The following is a 23,446-nucleotide window of genomic DNA, read 5'->3' on the forward strand; positions in this document are numbered from 1 at the left end:
CCTTTTGAAAAGTTTGAGATTATCCAAGTAGTTAATGCACGGTCATGTTTCTTTAAGTGTTAGATGGACATTTGAAGAGAATGTGTGTTCTTTAAATATTGAGAGAAATCAAGAGAGTAAGTTATTCAAATCTTCTATCCTTACTCATTTCTATCTGATTGATTTGTCAGTTTTTGAAGAGATGTGTTAGTGTCTCTTTATGTCTATGGTTTGGTTAAATCCTCTTTGTACTTCTAACAGTTTTTCAATGTTTTATATTCCTGGGTTTATCATTCTACATAAAAGTTTATGTCTGTCATTTCTTCTTTGTGGATTGTGTCATTTGTCAACTTAAGTGTTCCTCTTGGTCTCTTTAATGCTTTTTGCCTCGAATTGTACTTAATTTGTTATTAATTTTGCCACTTCTGCTTTTTATTTGCCTGATATATCTGCTTAGTTTTAACCTTCCATGTCATTTTATTTTAGGCATGCCTATCATAAATGTCATATGCAGGATTCATTTATTTTAATAAAAATATTAATTTTTTATCTTTTAATAAAGGGATTGAAATCGTTCATATTTATTGTGATTACTAATATTTAGTCAATACTATCATTTTATGAAGGTTCTTTACTTTTCATGTTTCATTCCTATTTTCTTTTCAGATTTTTGTTAGATTAATCAGGTTCTATTTTCTTTTCCATTTGTTTTTGTGGTTCCTCCAATGGTGTGGAATTTCTGCTTTCCTTTAAAATTATAATAAATTGCTAATAAATGAATTCAGCAAAGTTTCAGGGTGCAAGATCAATATTTAAAAATCAGTTGTGTTTTTATATACCAGCAACAAACAATCCAAAAAGGAAACCAAGAAAACAATTTCATATGTAATAGCATCCAAAAGAATAAAATATTTAGGAATAAATCTAACCAAGAAGGTGAAAGACTTAAAACACTGAAAACTACAAAAAATTGCTGAAAGAAATTAATGAAGATAGAGTTCTCTTGTGGTGCAGCAGGTTAAGGATCAGGGATGTAGTCCCTGCAGTGGCTTGGGTTGCTACTGTGGCGTGGGTTCGATCCTTGGCCCAGGAACTTCCACATGCCATGGGTGGGGCCAAAAAATAAATAAATAAATAAATTGAAGGAGATTTAATAAATGGGAAAGACATCCTCTGTTTATGAATTGGAAATCTCAGTTTTGGTAAGATTGCAATACTACCCAGGCCATCTGCATATGCAGTGCAATCCCTATCAAGTTTCCACTGACCTTTTAAGGAAGAAATGGAATAGATCCTCAAATTCATATGAAATTCCAGTGGCTCCTGAGTAGCCACAGCAGTCTTGCAAAAGAACAGCAAGGTTGGACAACACGTCCCAATTTCTACGAAAGCACAATAGTCAGAACAGTGTGGTTCTAGTATAAGGATGGACATATAGACCAATGGAATAGAAATAGGAGTCCAGAAATCAACTACAGCTTTTCCCTAAGGTCAGTGGCTTTTCACTAAGGGTGTCAAAACCAGTCAATGGAGAAAGAACAGTCTCTTCACCAAATATTGCTGAGAAAGCTGGATAGCCACACATGAAATAGTCAAGTTGAACTCTACCTCATGCCATACACAAAAGTTATTTCAAAGCAGATCCATGACCTAAGTCTCAGGGCTAAAACCATAAAATTGTTAGGAAAAAACATAGAAGTAACTCTTCATGACCTTGGTTTGGCTATGGATTCTTAGGTAGGACATCAAAAGCATGAGCAACCAAAGAAAAAATAGATGAACTGGACTCCATGAAAATGAAAACTTCTATGTATCAAAGGACATTACCAAGAAAGTGGAAAAATAGCCCACCAAATGGGAGATCATCTATCTTATATAAGTGTCTAAAGTCTAGAATATGTGAAGAACTCCTACAATATTACAACAGAAAGACAATCTAATTTGAAAATGGGCAAAAGACTTAAGATATTTCTCCAAAGCAGATATGCAAAAGGCCAAAAAAACACATGAAAAGCTACTCAATATTATTAGTCATTAGGAAAATATGAGTCAAAACTACTCTAAGATACCATTTCACACCCACTAGGATGGCTATAATAAAAATAATGGCGTAGATGTAGAGAAATTGGAACCATCGTACACGGCTGGTGGAAATGTAAAATTTGCAGCCACTGTGGAAAATAGTTTGACAGTTCCTCAGTAAGTTAAACATAGAATTGTCACATGACCTAGCAGTTCCACTCCTAGCTATAGACCCACAAGAACTGCAGACAGACCCTGACAAATATATGTCCACACTTATTCATAGTGGCACTATTCACAATAGCCAGAAGATGGAAACTTCCCATTCACTGGATGAACAGATAAGCAGATTGGGTATATACATGGAATATTATTCAGCCATAAAAAGGAATGAATTACTGATATATGCTACATTGTGGATGAACCTCAAAAACATTACGCTAAGTGAAAGAAGCATGTAAGGTCACATATTGCATGGTTCCATCTATATAAAACTATCCAGAATTGGTGAATCCATAGTGATAGAACACAGATGGCAGTTACCAGGGGTTGGGGCCAGGGAATAGGTATGGGCTTAATGGGTATGGGGTTTTTCTTTCTTAAGTAGTGGAAATGTTTTGAAATTAGAGATATGTGTGGTTGCAAAACATTGTGAATGTACTAAATGTCACTCAAGTGGTAATTTTGAAACAATTATGTTACGTGAATTTCACCTCAATAAATTTTTTAAATTATACCAAAACTATTTAAACTTATATTTTCCTTACAATATAGATAACTAATCAGTATATGTAGTCTGCTCTAAGGATGACATAGCTTCTAGCAAAATGCTCTAGATTTTTAGTTTGTGATCATTATTAATTTTATAGTTCTATCCTGCACCTCTTCTATTTTAGGAATCCTTATGAAATAGTCACATTAAATCTTGCAGCCACCTTATCAAAGCTATTTGGAATTAATATAAATTGTAGTCGTTTTTCACCTCACCACTCCTTTTAGAATCTCTTTCTTGGCTCTCTTTTTGTTCTCTAGGTTTGAGCTTTGAGTATTTGTTTCATAAAGGGTTATTTAAAAGTGTGTGTGTGTGTGTGTGTGTGTGTGTGTGTGTGTGTGTGTGTGTGTGTGTGTTACTTCCTATGGTTGAATTTCTGATTCACTTGTCATTTTATTTTATTATTCTGATAATTTCATGGCACATAAACTCATCACTGCAACAGGCTTCTGGCCCATTGGTTGTTCTTACATTCCTTCCTCTCCATCCTTTATTCAAGGTCCAGAGGCCACCGCCTTGCCTGTTTATTTCCCTCCCTCAAGGAGTCATTGGCCTTGATGTTTAATTAAGATCTTCCCTCCTAGGAATTCCAGGAGAAGGCTTACCCTCCTTTGACCCAAGGTCAAGTTACAAAAGATTGTTCGGATCCATCTAGTATTCTTCCCTTCCTGGAAATTGGTGTGTGAAAAACCTGACAGTCTCCTTCTGGATGCTCCTTCTCCCCCAGCCACATTGCTTTGCTCTGAGTTTTCATTCTTAGTTGATGTGGAAAGAAAAGCACAAATGGATGAACTGAGGAACAAGTGATGCTGGCAGCCTCCTAACACATCTCTGTGCGTGGTAGATACCGAATGTTGGTAAACTCCTACCTTCCAGCCGTGCCACTTGCCTCTTCCTCCCACTCCCACTTGCTCCCCACAAATGACAGTCAGTTACAGTTTTTCATGCTCCAGTTCTGGGAAGGGAGGAATCCTGGACTGATTTAGATAACCTATGTCTTACCCTTGCAATAGAAAAGACTTCTTAGAAGGGGGATTCTTCATTTTCTTACCACATTTGATGAGTAGTTCATTTGTTCATTCATTCATTTATCAAATGCTTTTTTTTATGGCTGTACCCACAGCATATGGAAATTCCTGGGCCAGGGGTTGAATCCAAGCCATAGCTGCAGCAATGCCAGATCTTTTAACCCAGTGCACCAGGCCAGGGACTGAACCTACACCTTGGCTGTGACCTGAGCCACTGCAGTCAGATTCTTACCTCACTACACCACAGCAGGAACTCCCAGTCATCAAATTCTATTTGAGCGCTTATTACATACTGGGCACTGATGAAGAAACTGGGAGCATCCACAGTAAACAAAATTGATGGATGTTTCCTCCTCCATGGAGCTGACATTCTAGTGAGGTGAGACCAGTAATCATAAGCAAATAAATTGGTAAACTGTATAGGATATTGGAAAGTAATAAGTGAAAAAACAAACAATAGAGTATGGCTGATGGTTTGTGACTTTAAATCGAGCAGTGAGAATAAACCTTATTGAGAAGCAATGTTTGAGTAAAGATGGGGAGTGGGGAGGTGAAGGAATGAGCCATGTGAATATTTGAGAATCTTCTAGAGAAAGGGAATAGCCAGTGCAAAGGCTCTGAGGCAGAGTCATGCCCAGTATGGCCAGACTGGCACGAATAAGGATAATAGTAGGAGGTGATGTCAAAGAGGTAAAGAGATGTAGGTGGGAGTTGGGAGCTAGACCATGGAGTCATTATAAGGACCTTGTTCTTATTTGAATGCGAAGGGGACTGTCAGAGGGTGGTGAGCAGAGGAGTGACATGACCTTACATTTTAATGGCTGGATTCTGGCTCCTGAGTGAGAATAGGTCTTAGCAAGGGTGGAGGCAAGGAAACCAGACAGGAGTCTACTGTATCCTCCAGCATAAAGAAGGTGATGGCTTTGACCATAGTGGTTCCATCTTGTACCTGTTCTGAAGGTGGGGCCATTAGGATTTCCTGACATTTGATGTAGGACACCAGAGAAAGAGGGGAGCCAAGGAATGTTAAGTTGCATATGTCTATTAAAAATCTAAACAAGGGGAATTCTGCTTGTGGCTCAGTGATTAACGAACCCGACTAGCATCCATGAGGACGTGGGTTCGATCCCTGGCCTCGCTCAGTGGGTTAAGGATCCGGCATTGCCGTGAGCTGTGATGTAGGTTGCAGACGTGGCTCAGATCCCACATTGCTGTGGCTGTGGCGTGTGCTGGCGGCTACAGCTCCAATTCGACCCCTAGCTTGGGATCTTCCATATGCTGCGGGTGTGGCCCTAAAAAGAAAAAAAAGAAAAAATCCAAACAAGGGTGTCAAATAACCATGGGCTCCATGAATCTTTAGTTCAGGAGAGAGGTCTAGGCTGGACATATGAGTTGTGGAGTCAGCAGCCTGTAGATGGTATTTAAGCTATGAGCCTGGATGAGCTCCTCCAAGAGCGAGTATGTTTAGAAAGGAGGTCTGAGCTCTGTGGCATCCTTAGTAGGTTGGGGCAAAGAAGGCGGACCAGCAAATGTGGAGAAGAAATGGCCTCAGATTTAGGAAGACTAACCTCTTTGCTGTCCTAGAAGCTTTAGAAGAGACTTATTCCCAGGAGAAAGGAGGTGACCGAGTATGTCAGATGCTGCTGAGAAGGTCAAGGGGGAGAAGTGGGGACTGTGATGGGACCACTGGGCTTGGTAACATGGCCATTGTTGGCAACCCTGCTGAACAGTTTTGATGGATCGTGGGATGGAAATGTGATTGGAGGGGGGTTGAGAGAGGCTGGGTGAATAGGGAGAAGCAGCTCGTTGCAGAAGTTTCTCTGTAAGGTTCTGCTAGTATTTTTAGCTCCTGGAACTCTTAAAACTTAGACTCTCTATATTCTCATGGGGACACTGGTGCTAGAGAGCAAATCAGGCATCACTCAGTGACCCATCTCTTACTTAGAGACAGTGAGAAACATGAGCCTTGAAGAAGTCTCTGACCCAGTGTGGGAAAATGATGGATTCGGAGTCACAAGACCTGAAATCCCAACCAAGACTTACTAGCCACGTAACACGTCCATTCTCTAAGCTTTATCCTCTTCACCTGCAGAATGGAGGGAACAGTCACTTTGCAGAACTCACACGGATTAAATGGAGAAGGAGTGTGGCAAGGCCTGGTCCAGCAGCTGGCAGATGCTATGAATCCGTGGCAGGCAGGGCTGCTATTCAGGTGTCATGCATTTAGCATTTAATTGCATTCGGAGGAGGATGTACGTGTTTGCATATTTAGTTATTTTTAAGTGTGTTAATTGCCTCTTTAAATGGATTGTCATAATTGTGTGATTCCAATATTTTGATACAACATATGCTTATTTTTGCAAAAGGCTTTTGGTCGTTTGGGCTGCTTCCAGTGTGTTCAGGCTTTTAAATGAAAGGTATGGAGTCGGGAGTTCCTGTCATGGCACAGTGGAGATGAATCTGACTAAGAACCCGAGGTTGTGGGTTCGATCTCTGGCCTCGCTTAGTGGGTTAAGGATCCGGCGTTGCCGTGAGCTGTGGTGTAGGTGGCAGCCACCACTCGGATCCCGTGTTGCTGTGGCTGTGGTGTAGGCCGGCAGCTGTAGCTCTGATTTGACCCCTAGCCTGGGAACCTCCATATGCCATGGGTGCAGCCCTGAAAAAGAAAGAAAGGAAGGAAGGAAGAAAGGAAAGAAAGAAAAGAAAGAAAGAAAGGAAAGAAAGAGAGAGAGAGAGAGAGAGAGAGAGAGAGAGAGAGAGAGAGAGAGAAAGAAAGAAAGAAAGAAAGAAAGAAAGAGAGAGAGAGAGAGAGAAGGATGGTATGGAGTCATGCAGTCATTTGGCATTCACTGTCACATGCCGTGTGACAGCACCTGTTGTGGGTGTTGGGAGTAGACAGGAAAGCAGTGGTCCACGGCCATAAGTAGTGGGGGCGGAGGGACTTCCGGTCTGTCAGGAGGGACAGATGTGGAAACACCAGGTGAGGTGTAAACGCAAAGCCTGCTGCATCCCCTATTTCATGTGCTCACTCATCACATTCGTATTGAGCACCTACTGTGTGCCAGGCACTGGTGACAAGACAGCCTTAGCCCCTGCCCTCATGGAGCCTCAGGTGTAGGGGGAGGGAACGCAGGCTAAAGGTGAGGAAAGAGTCACAAATCATTGCGGGTGACAACGATACTATGGGGAGCACATACAAGGGGCTGCAGAAGGGCAATGGGAGGAAGGGGGTCTTGCTGTAGGATGGGTGGGGACAGGGGGGCAGGCTTCCTGCGACTCTGCTTTCCAGATGATATGGCACCTATGGCAGAGAGCCATCTAAAGGCATCAGGCCCTGGCCCATCTCAGTGGTCAGGCTGAAGGCAGACATCACCCCGTGATGCACAGACCTGTGGTAGGCGGAGTTAGGAACCTTCATGGTGGGGAAAAGAGTGAGGATACTGTGCACAGAGCTGCTGCTGTTCCTTTGCTCTGTGTCCCCAGGGAAGTTCCTTCATGTCTCTGAAACTCCCAGCAAGGCCAATAGCAACTGTCACCGAGAGGGCTGGCTATGTGCTAGGCAGTGTCCTGAGAAGTACAGGCATTGATGCATTTACTCTTTACAGCAACTCTGTAATACATCCTGTAACTACCCTCTTTCCACATACGAGGAAAATGAGGCACAGAGAGGCTAAGTAGCCTGCCCAAAGTCACACAGCTAGTATGTGGCAGAGCCAGAATTCAAACCCAGGCCCCCTGGCCCTTATCCACTTAGACCCCACTGACTCCTGTGCAATAGGGACAGTAACGGCCACCTCCAGGACAGTTACGAAGGTTGAGTGGAATGTATGCTAATGGCATCTGCCTTAGGACCTGGCTCAGTCATTCATTCAACTAATTATTTCTGAGCTCTTTCGTTGGGCCAGATTCTGGAAAGCAAGACATACAAGGACCGTCCTGGCAGAATTCACATTAAATATTAAACAGTTATACAAGAAATTAGTTAACCGTGTATTCACGGAGTACGTCCAAGGAGAAATGCAAGGTGATCTACTCTAGAGAGTGTCAGGGAAGACATTGAAACCAAACCTATGGCCGAGGGATGAAGGGAAGGGCCAGATGCAGGGGGAGTGTGTGGCGGGCAAAGCATTCCAGCAGAGGGAGCAGATGAGGTGAGGTCCTGGAAGACAGGAAAGGTCTCTGTGGCTAGAGGGGTGATGGGAGCCAGGCTGTGTCAAGACTTCCAGGCCGTGTTTGGGACTGTGGACTATATTGTAGGACAGTGGAGAGCCATCAGAGCAGAGTAAGCACAGGAGTTACGTGGTGAGCTGATCATCTTTTCTAGAGGCCCCTCTGGCTGCATGAAAGGAGTGGATTGATGGGGTCCAGAGTGGGCTGTGGGAGAGTAGTAAGGAGGTTGTGCAGTTCCCCAGGTAAGAGATGCTGGCACCCTGGACCAGGATTGTGGCAGTGGGAATGGAGAGAAATGGACAGATTTAAAAAATGTTTCTGAGGGCTTTTATTGGATTTGAGGTGTGACCGAAGGCAAACGCCAAATTGGTGCCTTTATTAACTGGATGGAGGACGAGGGAGACACAGGTATGGGGTCAGGTGAAGGGGCATCATGATTGCAGCTCTGCACGTGCTCACTCGGAGTTGCCTCTGAGACATCAAGTGGGAATATTGAGTGGGCATTTAGATGCTTAGACCTGGAGCTCAGAGGAGTGACCAAAATTGGAGATGGAGATGTGGCATCTAGATGGGGGTTGTACTAGCCAGGTGCCAGGCACAGAAGGTCATGGAGTACTTTTCTCTCCAGCCATTTCTGATTTTTTTTTTTTTTTTGTCTTTTTGCTATTTCTAGGGCTGCTCCCGCGGCATATGGAGATTCCCAGGCTAGGGGTCCAATCGGAGCTGCAGCCACCGGCCTATACCAGAGCCACAGCAACGCGGGATCCGAGCCACATCTGCAACCTACACCACAGCTCACGGCAACGCCGGATCATCAACCCACTGAGCAAGGGCAGGGACCAAACCCGCAACCTCATGGTTCCTAGTCGGATTCGTTAACCACTGCGCCACGACGGGAACTCCCATTTCTGATTTTGAGGGGTACTCCTACCCTTCCCTGTCCTGCTCAAATTGTATACCACAAAATTATACCATTCGATCTTTGGGTACCTTGTCTTAGAAGAAATGCACTTAAAGGTGAAGTTACATTAACGCCCATTTATATGCACCAAAATGCATCAAAATGCAATCTTAAAAGCATTTTTATCACCCTCGGGTGCCATGTTAAGATGTTTGGAGGGAGCTCTCTATTTCTCTCTCTCTTTTCAGTAGAGAGGTACCAGTTTTTAAGCAGCGGATGCTCAGGATGTATTTATTTCGAGAATGGGCACTGAGAGCAGATTGGACAGAGATGCAAAGAGGGAGACTGATGACTGGAGGGTCCTTTAAAGAGGTTGCTACTGTCCCAGCAGCAGGCGAAAAGGTGGTTCTGACACAGTTACCTCCTGGTTGTAATCTAGCCTCGAGATCTTGATTTTCTGATCTGTGAACTAGAGAAAAATACATGACTTTTAAAAATTCGAGATTTGTATGTCAATTACATCTTGATAAAGCTGGAAAAAAATAGTTCAGGGAAGACCTCCCTTGGGACTTAGGAAGATGTACATGTCAAGGTAGACACACCTGGAGAATAAGGGTGTCAACTTACAACAAGGTAGACCTCTCTGGGGAATTAGAGAGCCATCCCAGGTCGGTTTAGACAGACTTGGAGAATTAGGGAGATCACAGGTGATGCACATTTGTAAGTGGGGAGATGTAGGAGGTCATTATAGACACAGCTGGGATATTGAAGACACCTACTAGTTCTATGTTACACACCTAGGAAATTGTGGAGAAAAAAATAGAGATGCTGTGCATATTAGACACCCAGCACTGGAGTTCCCGTTGTGGCTCAGTGGGTTAAGGACTTGATCCTGTCTCCATGAGGATGCAGATTCTATCCCTCGCTGTGCTCAGTGGGTTAAAGATCCAGCGTTGCCGCAGCTGTGGTGTAGGTCGCAGAGGAGGCTCAGATCCGATGCTGCTGTGGCTGTGGCATAGACCTCAGCTGCAGTTCTGATTCAGCCCCTAGCTTGGGAACTTCCATATGCCGCAGGTGCAGCCGTAAAAAGAAAAAAGAAAAGAAAAAGTTCTTGATGAACAAGAAACCAGGCTGAGGTCACTTATCCAAAGTGAATATTTAAAGGAAGAAGTCCACATTTTCTCCCTTAGTCTGATATATTGTACTTCAAAATCAGCTAGAGGTCAGGTTAAGGAAAAGCTATTGGCAGCCTTAAAACAATAGTATTAATAATAACGCTAATGAAGTCAATAATTAAATAAAACACCCCGCATATAATTGGTGATGGGGAACTAGTAATGGGGGTTATACTCCAGGAAAGAGACAGTGAGGGAGAGGGCTGAGCTGGGATCCTGTGTAAGAAAACGTGCTTCTGATCTTCACCTTTTAGAGGGAGGAGTTAACTTTCCCAAGCTCATCGATAACAAGGCTGGACCAAAGCCCATTTCTTGGTGCCCAGGCCCCCAGTTGGGCCATGAGCTGGCACACTGCCTCTAAGGATGGTTAGGACCCAGTGGCTCAGGGTTCGTGTCACAGACTAGAAGATGTTGCCTTCCTTTGCAGACAGTGTAAATTAGGGGAGGAGGGAGTGAGACCTTTGTCTAACTGTGTGACTTTGGGCAAGTTAATTCTCCTCTCCGCGCCTTAGTTTCTGTATCTGTAAAACGGGCATATACAGAACCTCCTTTGTAAGGGTGTTTTAGTAATTAAATACATTAAATATTTGTAAAGTACTTACACCTGGCACATACTGTATGCTCAATAGATGTTAGATATTTATATTCCCTGATTGAGAAAAATACTCAAGGAAATTGTTTTCAGCAGAGCTGAGACCAGCCAGAACCTGGTTTCCTCTCAAGTATCAAGCGTGACCAGGACAAACTGCCTTCCTTGGGTCGTCTCTCCTGCTCCTTCTGTTACTCCCAGGCACCAGCTTAAGACTCCCATTGAATTGGATTGAAATCATTGAATTCATTGATTGATGAGCCAATATGTGCACTTAGCCATGGAGGTTGAAAAATGAATGAGTCCATCCTCCCTCCCCCTTTGTGCAATGTGGACCTGAGCCCAGGGGGAGGGCGATGACAGGCTAAGATCATGCCGTAAGAAAGATGTACCTTTGGGTTTAAGCATGCAGAGCAGTGAGGCAGGAGTCGGTCCCCAAACCCATGAGCTTGGTTCAGCTCTTGGAAGCAACATCTTGTGATGGGAAGGAGCCATATCGTGAGGGTCAGAAGACTGGGTCCTATTCCCAATGGCTCCGAATGCCCTTGGCCACCAACAGGGTCACTTCTTCCTGGACTGCAGTTTGCTTATCTGTGAAATAATCTCATAACAGCCCTACAGAGGGAGCTAGTGAGCAAAAGGTGGTCCAAGGTGTGGGCATGACATGAGTGTGGCAAGGCACTGTCCTCTCCAGGGATCTTTCTGTGGCTATAAAGGGCAGTCTAGGGCTCTTCCCAGGAATTAAGTTGAGGTTCAAATCACAGGTGCCCAAGGAAAAAGGCATTGACACTAAGCAGGTATTTTAGTGATTCTCACCATAACTCCACTCACATCCTAGCCATCTTCACCCCTCAATGACCTCACCCAACAAATACTCACTGAGAGCCTACCCACCAAGAAGACGGCATTGTATTTGGCTTCAGTGCACATGCTAGCTATTTTAATACACATACTTACCAAGGAACATAAGGATGTTAGATGTATTTCTTGTATGCTGTTGTGGTTTTGTGGGTTTTTTTCCTCTCGACGCATGCTATACTATGACGGTTGTAAGATTTCCCATCATATTCACCAGTATCTCTGGTGTCCTTCATCAGTTCTGGAATATTCCCAACCATTATCTCTTCACTTATTCCTCTGCCTCCTTCTCACTCTTCTCCCTCCGAATGCTGATTGAACAGAGGTCCATTAAACACCCTGGCTTTGTCTTCTGGGTCTGGAAACTTCTCTTTCATGTTTTCTCACATCAGTCTTGCAGTTTATACATGTCTCTTCTAGTCTAATCTCTCGCAGAGTGTAGGAAAGGAGGAATGGTTCCACAGGCTAACATAACCTTGGTACTAAAACCCAACAAGGGCAGTGTGGAAAAGGAAAATTCTAGGTCAATCCTAGATGCAGAAATCCTAAAGAAAACAACAGCGATCAAAATCCAATAATGTGGCGTTTCCTTGTGGTGCAGTGCGTGAAGGACCCAGTGTTGTCACTGCAGCAGCCCGGATCACTGCTATGGCATGGGTTCGATTCCTGGCCCAGGAACCTCCACCTGCTGTGGGCATGACCAAAGAAATCCAATAATGCATGAAAATAGTAACATATCGTGACCAAGGAGGGTCCATTCCAGAAATGCAAGGTTGTTTTCGCATTAGAAAAACCAAGTGTAGCAATTTACCATATTAACTGAATTAAAGGAGAAAAGCCCTTTGAGCTTGTCAGTAGATTTGGGAAAAGAAGTTCAATAAAATTAAAAATCGATGCATAATTGAAAGAAAAAGGAATGCCCGTACCCTGTTATAGAATACTTGTAAGAACCGACAGCAAACATCCTGCTTAGTGGTAAAATGTTGAGATACTTAAGATAAGGAAAAAACCAGGGTGTCCCACGCTTACCATTTCTATTCAACATATATGTATATATATTCCTTTTATTATGTTATCTTCCATCACTGTTTATCCCAAGAGATTGGATATAGTTTCCTGTGCTGTAGGACCTCATGGCTTATCCGTTCGAAATGTAATAGTTACCACATGGCCTTTTGATGTTTTAGACCTACACCAGCCAGAACGAAAGCAACGAAGACTATGAGATCCCCCCAATAACACCTCCCAACCTTCCCGAGCCATCCCTCCTGCACCTGGGGGACCACGAAGCCGGCTACCACTCGCTGTGCCACAGCCTCGCACCCAACGGACTGCTCCCTGCTTACTCCTACCAGGCCATGGACCTCCCAGCCATCATGGTGTCCAACATGCTGGCCCAGGACAGCCACCTGCTGTCAGGCCAGCTGCCCACGGTGAGTCCCTGTTATCACCATGGTTCCTGCCAGTTTCAGTGAGGAAGGAGGGGGAGGGGGAGCGGAATGTCAGCGCCTCGACCCTCTGCTCCTGGGCAGAGTCTGGGCTCAACCCCCAGGTCACTTGCGCGGGGGTTCTGCAGAATACGGGGGGTGGGCATGGAGGGAACCTGATGTCTGAAGCTCCGTTTGTAACATCTTGGTATTATTTGTTGTATTATTTTGAGTAGTGTAATCTCATCTTTACTTCTACTTTTAAAGGCTTTACTGAGATATTATAGTTCACCTACCATACACTGCACCTATTTGAAGTATATGATTCAGTAGCTTTTAGTATATTCACGGAGTTGTGTGGTGATCAACACAACCTGCTTTAGAACCTTTTCATCACCCCCCAAAGAAAACCTTATACTCTTTAGCCATCATTCCTAAACCCCCCCCACTATATCCTCCAGTCCTAGGCAACGACTAATCTACTTTCTCTCTATATATATTTTTTCTTCTTCTGTATATTTCATACAAATGGAATCACATTGTTTTTAAAACGTTGTATCTTGCTTAAGAAGGCAAGGGAAGGGGATGATTATCTTATCTTGGCAGGGAAGGGGATGATTACCGAGTTATCAGGATAGATGGGAATTTGGCGGACAGACCAGGGCAGGAAGGGACCTTTCAGGCTGGGAGGATACCATGGACAAAAGCAGGAGGCAGGCGAGCTCATGTGCTTAGGAGTGGCATGTAGTTCATTCCTTTTATTGAGCTGGAGAGAAAAGATGTGGAGCCCCATAGGGAGAGAGGAGGTGAAAGAGCTAGCAGGACCTGGATCATAAAGGTCCTGAATCCCACACTAAGGAAATGTATGATTTTTCAGCGTGAATGGCTGGTTTGAACAATCAAGACCTGTAGAAAATCAGTAGAGAACTTTTTGTATAATGGGAAACTCTCCTTAAGTGATTCTAATACTTTCCCTGAACAACGTGATGTGTGTTTATGTTTGCTTTGTCCTTCACACTTAATGTTATCTGCTAGTCACAGCTCTTAAGCTCCTTCCTCATTGACAGGACTCAAACTCAAGCTGACTCCAAAAAAGACAGAAATATCTAGGGTGGACAGAGGGGTTCAGGCATGGCTGGATCTAGGAACTCCAGCAGTATCATTAGTATCATCTGCACAGCAGGCATGATGGCTGCTGGCACCCAACATCTTCTCTGTCTCTGGCAGATGACAGTTCGGGTCTTCCAGGGAGGACCGTGACAGAACATGACAGATCCAACCACTGTGTCCAGGAGGGAGTAGTCCTTGATTTTGTCATTAAACACACCTGTGGCAGGGGAGGAAGGGCCACTGAATTGATGACATGATGTTGGAAGGAGGCCGCTCAGAGGCCACAGCCAAATTTGTGGCCCAATTCAGGCAGATGCCTGGGACCTTCAGGCATACAGTATATAGTCTAGCAGTCTTGACTGTATTTTATTTATGTATTGTTATTACGGTCTCTTATTGCCACCAAATCTCCTTGCTTAAAACAAACAAACAAACAAAAAACCAAAAAACCTGGAAACTGTGGCTCAGTGAGTTACGAACCCAATTAGTATCCATGAGGATGCAGCCTCACTCAGTGGGTTATGGATCCAGCATTGCCGTGAACTGAGGTGTAGGTCATAGACGCAGCTCGGATCTGGGGTTGCTGTGGCTGTGGCCTAGGCTAGCGGCTGCAGCTCCAGATCGACCCCTAGCCTGGGAACTTCCATATGCCACAGGTGCAGCCCTAAAAAGCAAAAACAAAATGAAAAAAAAAAAAAGCCTGGTATACTCTGTGTATTGTTGAGAGCCACATCACTTTTGGTTTTTTGAAGCCAGGGGAGACCCAAAAGGAGAGGAGAGAGGGAGGGAGGGGGCAAGCCAGCTCCAGGATCTGACTAAAGTGCTCAGTGGAAATTGACGCTCCATTTCTTGTGGAATGAGCCCATCAATAATGCAGGTCCTCCGCTTCCTCCTCTCTCTCTAAGAGATGCGGATTCCACAGCCCTGTGGTTTTAATTCCACGTTGTTAGAATGCTTATACCTTAGCTGCCTGCCCAGCCAATTTCCTGACAAAAACTTCACGACTCCAGGCCTTCCTGGTTTCGGGATTCATGGTAACATGGCCAAGGTCAGGACCCGGCAGATGCCTCTGGTGTGTGCCCCGGGGAGGGGCCATGTGTCTGGCTGCGGTTCTGGGCCCCAGTGCCATTGGCCTGTGATGCTGGTGGTGAGTGGAGAGTGCGGGGTAGTGGTGAGGGTATGGGCACCGGCGTCCCAAGACCCGTGTTGGATCCTGGTTACCCCTCCTGAGCTTCAGTCCCCTGGTCTTGGAATCATAGTAGTGCCCACCTCCAGACTGCGGTGATGTGTATCTGAGATAATGTATGTAAAGTCTTAGCAAATGTCTGGCAGAGAGTAAACAATCAGGGCATATTTGCTATTGTTATTTTTAGTAATAATGAATTCCCTGTGTAACTCAGTGGGCAGTGTTTTCCCGTAAGTCTCATTTACCTAAAGAAACAGACTGCGGATCCTTGCAGGTACCTTGGTTGGGGCACCTGGTTAGAATAGTTCTGATAATGACAAAGGATGCTCTCTGTTTATCAAAGATGACCCCCGATCGCTCCTCCTAGGAAATGTTTTTGTTGGGCTTGGTCCAAATAGGCACTTTGCAGTCGTTTTCCAGATTTCTTTAAAACTAGCTCATGTTTAAGATGCTTGGCAAATTCAGATAGCTTTAATTCTTCCATTAGTGAGAGTTTTCAAGGGTTCACTGGGTTTTATATTCCCTTGTTATGCAATGAAAGATAAGCCAAACCAATTTACCCAGCGGAGGGCAGACAGATCAAGTAGGAAACCAAGTAAGAATGGGTCCGTCCATTGGGACCCTGTGGTAGAAAGAAACAAAGCACCTTAGAGACAGTTGTTTTATTTATTTTTTAAATTTTTTATTAAAGTATAATTAATTTACAATGTTCTGTCAATTTCTAACTGTAGAGCAAAGTGACCCAGTCATACGTGTATATATATATATATATATATATATATATATATATATATACACACACACACATTCTTTTTCTCATATTATCTTCCATCATGGTCTATCAGAAGCGATACATAGTTCCCTGTGCTGTACAGCAGGACCTCACTGCTTATCCATTCTAAGTGTACTAGTTTGCATCTGCTAACGCCAAACTCCCCATCCATCTCACTCCCTCCCCTCTCCCCCCTGGCAACCAAGTCTGTTCTCAATGTCTGTGAGTCTGTGTCTGTTCTGTAGATAGGTTCATTTGTGCCATATTTCAGATTCCACATGTAAGTGATATCATATGGTATTTGTTTTTCTCTTTCTAACTTATTTCACTTAGTATGAGAATGTCTAGTTTCATTCCTGTTGCTGAGAATGGCATTATCTCATTCTTTTTTATGGCTGAGTAGTATTCCATTGTGAATATGTACCACATCTTCTTAATCCAGTCATCTGTTGTTGGACATTTAGGTTGTTTCCATGTCTTGGCTGTTGTGAATAGTGCTGCTATGAATATATGAGTGCATGTATCTTTTTGAATTATAGTTTTGTTTGGATATATGCCCAGGAGTGGGATTGCTGGGTCCTATGGTAGTTCTGTTTTTAGTTTTCTGAGGAACCTCCACACTGTTTTCCATAGTCGTTGTACCAATATACAGTCCCACCAGCAGTGTAGGAGGGTTCCCTTTTCTCCATACCCTCTCTAGCATTTGTTAATGGTGGCCATTCTGGCTGGCATAAGATGATACCTCATTATAGTTTTGATTTGCATTTCTCTAATAATGAGTGATGTTGAGCATTTTTTCATGTGCCTGTTGGCCATCCGTATGTCTTCTTTGGAGAAATGGAAGACAGTTGTTTTAAATGTGTCTGGGCTGAAGCCTGAAGGTGTGTGTCTGTGTGTGTGGACATGCACGCTCTGTGGGTGATGCTGGAATCTGTGTCAGTACACCCTAGGTATTAAGCACCACGCAGGGGGCTTTACAAATGTTTTCTCACGTGATGCTCCCAAGTGAGGCGGGAATTACTGAAGTGAGGAAATGGGGGGCTTAGAGCAGGGGAACGACCCTATTAGTTTCCTGTGGCTGCTCTAATAAATTCTCACAAACTCGGTGACTTAAAAATAGCAGACAGGTGTTCTCTAATAGCTCTGGTAGCTGGAGCTCTGAAATCTGTATCAAGGTGTCAGGAGGGGAGTTCCCATTGTGGCTGGTAGTTTATGTACTTTACGAATCCAAGTAGAATCCATGAGGATGCGGGTTCGATCCCTGGCCTCGCTCAGTGGGTCAGGGATCCAGCATTGCTGTGAGCTGTGGTGTAGGTCGCAGATGCAGCTTGGATCTGGAGTGGCTGTGGCTGAGGCCAGCAGCTGTAGCTCCAGTTCAGCCCCTAACCTGGGAACTTCCACATGCTGTAAGTGCGGCCCTAAAAAGCAAAAAAAAAAAAAGTCAGGAGGGGTGAGCTTGCTCTGGGGACTCTGGAGAAGGATCTATCTGGTTCTCCCAACTTCTTGTGGGAACCGTCTGTCCTTGGCTCATGGCTGCGTCACCCCAATCTCTGCCCATCATCATGTTGCCTCCTCTTCTTCCAGTGACCTCTCCCTCTGCCTTTCTTATCAGAACACTTGTGATGGCACTAGGGCATTGAGAGATAATCTAGGATAATCTCCCCATCCCAATGGCCTTAACTTAATCATACCCGCCAAGCCTCTTTTTCCCACATACAGTAACATTTACAGGTTTTAGGGAGTAGGATCAGATATCTTGAAGCCTCCATTTTTCAGCTTACCCAGTGATCAACTGCAATTGAGAGCCTACCAGGTGCCAGGCACTGTTCTGAGCTTTGGATCAAGGTGATGCCCTTGAGAAACTCCCATATCTGAAGGCCTAGTAAATGCTCTGACTGGAGTTCCCATCGTGGCTCAGCAGAAACGAATCCGACTAGGAACCATGAGGTTGCGGGTTTGATCCCTGGCCTCGCTCAGTGGGTTGAGGATCTGGTGTTTCCATGAGCTGTGGTGTAGGTGGCAGATGCAGCGCGGATCCTGCATCGCTGTGGCTGTGGTGTAGGCTGGCAGCTATAGCTCCAATGGGACCCCCTAGCCTGGGAATCTCCATATGCTGCGGGTGCGGCCCTAAAAAGCAAAAACGTTTTTAAAAATAATAAAATAAAATAAATGTTCTGATGGAATCCATGCCTCCTGCTCTGTGCACGTAGAAGAGGCACCTGGCTCAGACGAAGGGTCGTTGCTTCCAAAAGGAAGTGATGACTTGACACTGGTAGTTTATGTACTTTACGAATGAATGACGATACATGACTATTAAGTCACCAAACCACAGCTCTGGCCCCTACTATATGCCTCTCAGTTTTACCAGGGCCCCAAGGAAGGGAGTGCCTTGGCTTTGGGGCCACTGGTGGCACAGAAGGTGCCCTAAGGACTCGGATGCTTCCGATGATCCCTGCACAGGCTGAGCTGCATCGTGAATGTGCTCCCTGGAGAGGGCGTGAGGCCAAGGCATTTGACAGCCGTCTCGTGAATGCCAAGCCCCCTGGGCTCTAATGCCAGAGGCCACTGATTCCTTTTGGTCTCCTGCCCAGCCCGCATGGCCTGCCAGCACACGTGGGAGTCAGCTCTTCTGCTTTAAAGATAGGTTCTGAGCAGTATTAACATTGGGCTCCTTTTACAAAATTAAATATGCTTAAGGCTTCTCCCTTGACTTCAGCATCTTAACTGATTAAACATTCATTTCGAAGACAAAAAGAGTCAATTTAGTATGAAAGATATATTTTGCCAGTTTAATTTAAAGCGCCGCACCTCCATCTGACCCCTATTTTCATAACTCAATAATTTTATCCTGTGTTGATTGTCTCATTTTGAGAGAGATATTGTATGTATAAATCAGTTTCTAAAATACCCAAAGAAACTAGAAGAGTAGAATTTATTGAGCAGCCTCTGTTAAGTCTGAAATAATTTATTTTGGAGTCGTCCTTGGGAAATCTTCGAGCTTATGGGCCTGGCTTACCCAGGAGAGGAATTATCCTGGAAAGGGACAAAGCGTGATGCTCTCAGATAAGTTCCCGCGAAAACTGCATCTTTTTTCAAATTCAGAGGAACCACTGGGAGAGCCTTGGTCAGGTGGAGATGGGGTCCAATGGGAAACGAGTTCAGGCAAAATCAGCCGTGGGTTCTGGTGATTTGGGAAATATGGGGTCTCCCTAAGCGAAGCCCTGTGGGTCACTGGAACTTTGTGGTCCAGCCCTGGGCTTCATTATTCGCGTGTTCTCCTCCAGCACTGATTCTTGTTTCCTGCTTCCTCTGGGAATTTGGAGAAGTCACGTCTTTCCCAGCCTCAGTTTTCCCATCTATGGAATCGGATTGGGATTCCAGCTCTGGCGAACTCACGCACGGGAAAGTGGGATAATCGCTTCCTCAGCTATGACACACACACTGTACAAGCACGTGGGATTGGGGTTGGCTAGACCCTCCCCCACTAGCACCCCACATATGCCCCTGGCCTGGGGGCTCAAAGCTTATTTACTTGGATCAAAACCCTGAGCTCAAGATGGGTTATTGTAGATCCCTTGTGTTCTAGGTCCCCGTCCCAAAGCATCTTGTCAAGACTGACCCTCCTCCCTACACAGAGGGGGCTGGGGGCCACACTGAGTGAAGGGTCTTTCCTGGCTAGTGCCCCAGGGTAGGCTGTAGGGGGAGAGGGCTGGGCAATATCTTAGTTGCCCCTTTACCCCCTTGCTTTAGAGGTGGTTCCTAGGAGAGAGCCCGCAGTCCTGGCTTCAGGTCTGGAGCCTGGGGGCAGGGCTCAGAGCTTATGAGCATGGCCTGTGTCTTGACTGTGGGAGATCCTTAATATTCATCTCCCCCTAACACTTCACCCCCAACCCCTGCCCAGTCCAACCTATTCCTTTTATTGTTCTTAATGCATAATTTGTTTTTTGTTTTGTTTTACAATTGTATCAGTTAGTTTGTGCTATGTAACAAACTACCCCAACATAGAGTGGCTTAACGCAAGCAATTGACTTTTAATATTTCTTGTGCTTCTGTGGGTTAGCAAGGTAGTTCTTTTGATTTGGACTCGCTTGGCTCATTCCTGCGGTCAGCTTGCAACTTGGCTGGGGCTGCATGGCCTGGAATGGTCTCGTTCACATCTTGGCAGTTGGTTGGGGTCAACAGGGATGATGTGGCCACAGGTCTCTCCTCGAATCGTGGCCTGGGCTTGTTCACATGGCGATAGTCACAGGGCTCCCAAGGGCATCAAGAAAGAGAGGCTCCACTGTGCAGCCACTTTTCAAACCTCTCCTTGCGTCACATTGGCTAATGTCCCTTTGGCCAAAGCGAGTCGTGTGGCCAAGCCTAGAAATAGACCCCACCTCTTTAAGAGAGAAATGGCAGTGTCACGTTGAAGAAGGATGTGGATACAGGAAGGGCAGGAATTTGTGGTCATTTTCATAATCTATTGTGATAATATTGTGTATGGGGGGTTGGGGTATGTTTTCCCATGATGGTGTACTCTTACCCAATAGTTACGATAGAATTACCCGTAGTTAAGAGCAAGGGCTAAGTTCAAAACCCAGTACCAGCATTCACCCTCTGACCCAGAGCAAGTAGTTAATTCCCCTGAGCCTCAGTTTTTTCATCTGTAAAATGGAGGTAATATTACTTGCCTTCTCGGAACTTGATCACTATGAAGATTCAGTGATTAGCTGTAGGTCAAGTACCCAGCCCAGTGCCTGGCACACTGTAATTTACAGTAAATATTAATGGAATTTCAGTAAATGTAAAGTAGTCTATTTATTGATCTGTTCTTTTTTTCTTTTTTAGGGCAGCATCCATGGCATATGGAGTTTCCCAGGCTAGGGATCTAATCGGAGCTACAGCTCCTGGCCTACGCCACAGCCACAGCAATGCTAGATCCAAGCCACATCTGCAACCTACACCACATCTCACGGCAGCGCCAGATCCTTAACCCACTCTGAGCGAGACCAGGGATCGAACCTGCAACTTCATGGTTCCCAGTTGGATTCATTTCCACTGCACCACGATGAGAACTCCTGATCTGTTCATTTTACTGATAGGGTTTGGGAATCTGTGTTTGTCCAGCCTGAGCTGCCTGGGGTGGGCTTTGCTGGAGCAGTTGTCAGGCCAACTCGCAAACATCAGGCTGGTCCAAGAGGTGGGTGTTGGGGAAGATGGTCGGAGGCTGGGACGGCTGTGGGTGGGGAGAGGGTCCCCGCTGGTCGTGGACAGGGGATGGGCATATTCATTAAACCAGGACCTTGGTCATGGCTCAAGCTTGAGAGCAGCAACAAAGTGACAGTTCCAAGCTTGCCAAGAAATTGAGGGCCCTGAACCCAACTCTTCCTGGCTGCATGACCAGGGGAAGAGTCCCTCTTAGTAAAAGTAGGGCATCTGCAAGGGCTTCCAGAGCTTGGGCTTTTGCTGGCTGCCATGTTTTTGGCTAATTTCCCTCTGGGGGTGGGAGTGGAGGGTGCTTATCTCCCAGATGGGCCTCTGAGGATCCTGACTGGGGGGGGCCCAGAGGTTCCTTTATATCCTGCAGAGTCCAGATGAACCTCCCTCCCCCTTGTTTTTTAGAGGCAATAAGTGAAAGAAATATGTCTTTTTACATTTTATAAAACTCAGAAAAATGGCTTTAAACAGCTTTTGCTCCCCTGCTATAATTATTTATTTTCAAACACTCCTGCAGGGGACTGCTCCGTTTTCTTATCCTGCACTCCTTTTTCTCATAAATGAACCATCACTTCAATAAATCATTATGAAAACAGAGACTAACACCGGCTCTGAAAGGTTGAAAGATTTATGTAACACATTTATGTTTCCCATTTTCTCATTCTGGTACTCGGCTGCAAAAGCTAAGCTAATAAAAGCTGCTATTAATATTTCTTGTTGCCTAGCAACCCCAGAGCGGGAGTAATAGCTTCAGCTAGAAAAATAGATGACCGATAAGGAAAAATTCAATTCCTTTATTATCTCAGGGGGAAATGGCCTTTTACTGGAACATTATGATGTACGAGTATGAAGTTGAACACAAAAGATTTTTTTTGTGTGTGTTTGTTTTTCTATTTTTAATGAACATTATTTTACCTCCACTGACTCTTTCAAGGCACTTTTGTTTTCTTTTGCACCCCACACCCCCCCATCCCTCGTGCTTAATTTAGTAGCTATAGTAGTTAAGAACCTGTCAGCGTTTTTTAGTTTAAAAATGGTTTTTGCAAAGGTTTATAACACAGTCATAAAAATTCACTCCCTGTTAAAACTCAGGCCAGTGATAAGCCAACACACAGGCTCGTTCTCTACAAACAGGCTCTCATTCGCTGAGCGATAAGACTCCTGGTTTTCGCTAAGAGAAAGGTTGGAAAAGAACAAAATGTGTTCTTTCCCGTGTCCCAGTTTCCTTTGGAACCTGGGGAAGCTGTCTCTTTTGAAAAAGCTTTTGCTCTAAAGTCCGAAGTATGTTCAAAGTGGGAAAGGATGGGAAATTTCTTAAGCACCTGCTGTGTACAGATGCGGTGCCATTGCCTCTTCCCAACAACCCTCTAAAGTAGGTACCATTATTATCCCCATTTTTCAGATGCAGAAACTGAGGCTTAGGCCAAGGATCAGCCCAAAGCAGCATATCGCCGTGATGGTTCACCCCTTGGTGCTTTAGCGTGGCATTTCTCAGTTTAGCCCTACTGACCCTGGGGCAGGATCATTTTCTGTTGTGGGGGGCAGTCCTGTGCATTGTACAATATCTAGCAGCATTCCTGACCCTACCTGCTATTCCTGTCCTCTAGGAATGCTCCCCAGTCAAAAATCAAAAAAATTTTAAATGGCTTCCATCATTTCCAAATATCCCCTGATTGAGCAGCACTGCATATGCTGTTCCCCCTTATCCACCTGGTGGACCTCTCTTCCTACATAGGGACCCAATTTAGAAGTCGTCTTCTCTCAGAGGCTCTGTGGATCCTTTGGGCTGGGTGTGGGTGGGGCAAGGGAGGCTGTGCCCCCAAACTCAGGAATCAAGATAAGTCATTTGCATCATGCAGTATTTTCAAAAACCAAAATTACCACCCCCAAATAGGATGAACGGTGTATCACACATTTTAGCAAAGGTGAGACCAGTCTGAATTCATGGAAATACGTGGTTGTCCCTTTAGTTGCCTGTCTGCACCAGCAGCCCAGCACAGCCTGAACGCTGGGTCTGTGCTTTATGTCTTTCTCTGGCACCAGCATCTAACCAAGGGCGTGGCTTGCAGATAACCCATCTGTTTTTATTGATGGAATGAATGGGAGAAGAGAGAGTACTTGTCCAAGATCACACAGTGAGAAAAAGGGTAGGGATGGAACTGGAACCCAGGCCTCTGACTCCAAGCCCAGTGCTCTCTGCATCCTTCAGGCCATCTGTGGGATGAATCGAGGTTGTGGTATCTAAGTCACAGAGGATT

At 44.9% G+C, this 23,446-nt stretch overlaps 1 protein-coding gene across 6 annotated transcripts in view; it reads left to right on the forward strand.

The window, feature by feature from the left end:
- The window catches only part of TOX2 (TOX high mobility group box family member 2), a 238,534-nt gene that overhangs the window by 173,102 nt on the left and 41,986 nt on the right, over positions 1 to 23,446 (forward strand). For all 6 annotated transcript variants that reach the window (XM_085004020.1, XM_085004021.1, XM_021077539.2 and 3 more), the window contains one exon: positions 12,682 to 12,927. In XM_085004020.1, the coding sequence (XP_084860146.1) occupies positions 12,682 to 12,927 (246 nt within the window). The remainder of the gene's footprint in view (positions 1 to 12,681; positions 12,928 to 23,446) is intronic.

The sequence above is a fragment of the Sus scrofa genome, chromosome 17 (assembly GCF_054392235.1).
Source record: "Sus scrofa isolate SSC_HxYL_T2T_F1_AM1 chromosome 17, Sscrofa_HxYL_maternal_Yorkshire_Landrace_v2.0, whole genome shotgun sequence".
NCBI classification, from domain to species: Eukaryota; Metazoa; Chordata; class Mammalia; order Artiodactyla; family Suidae; genus Sus; species Sus scrofa.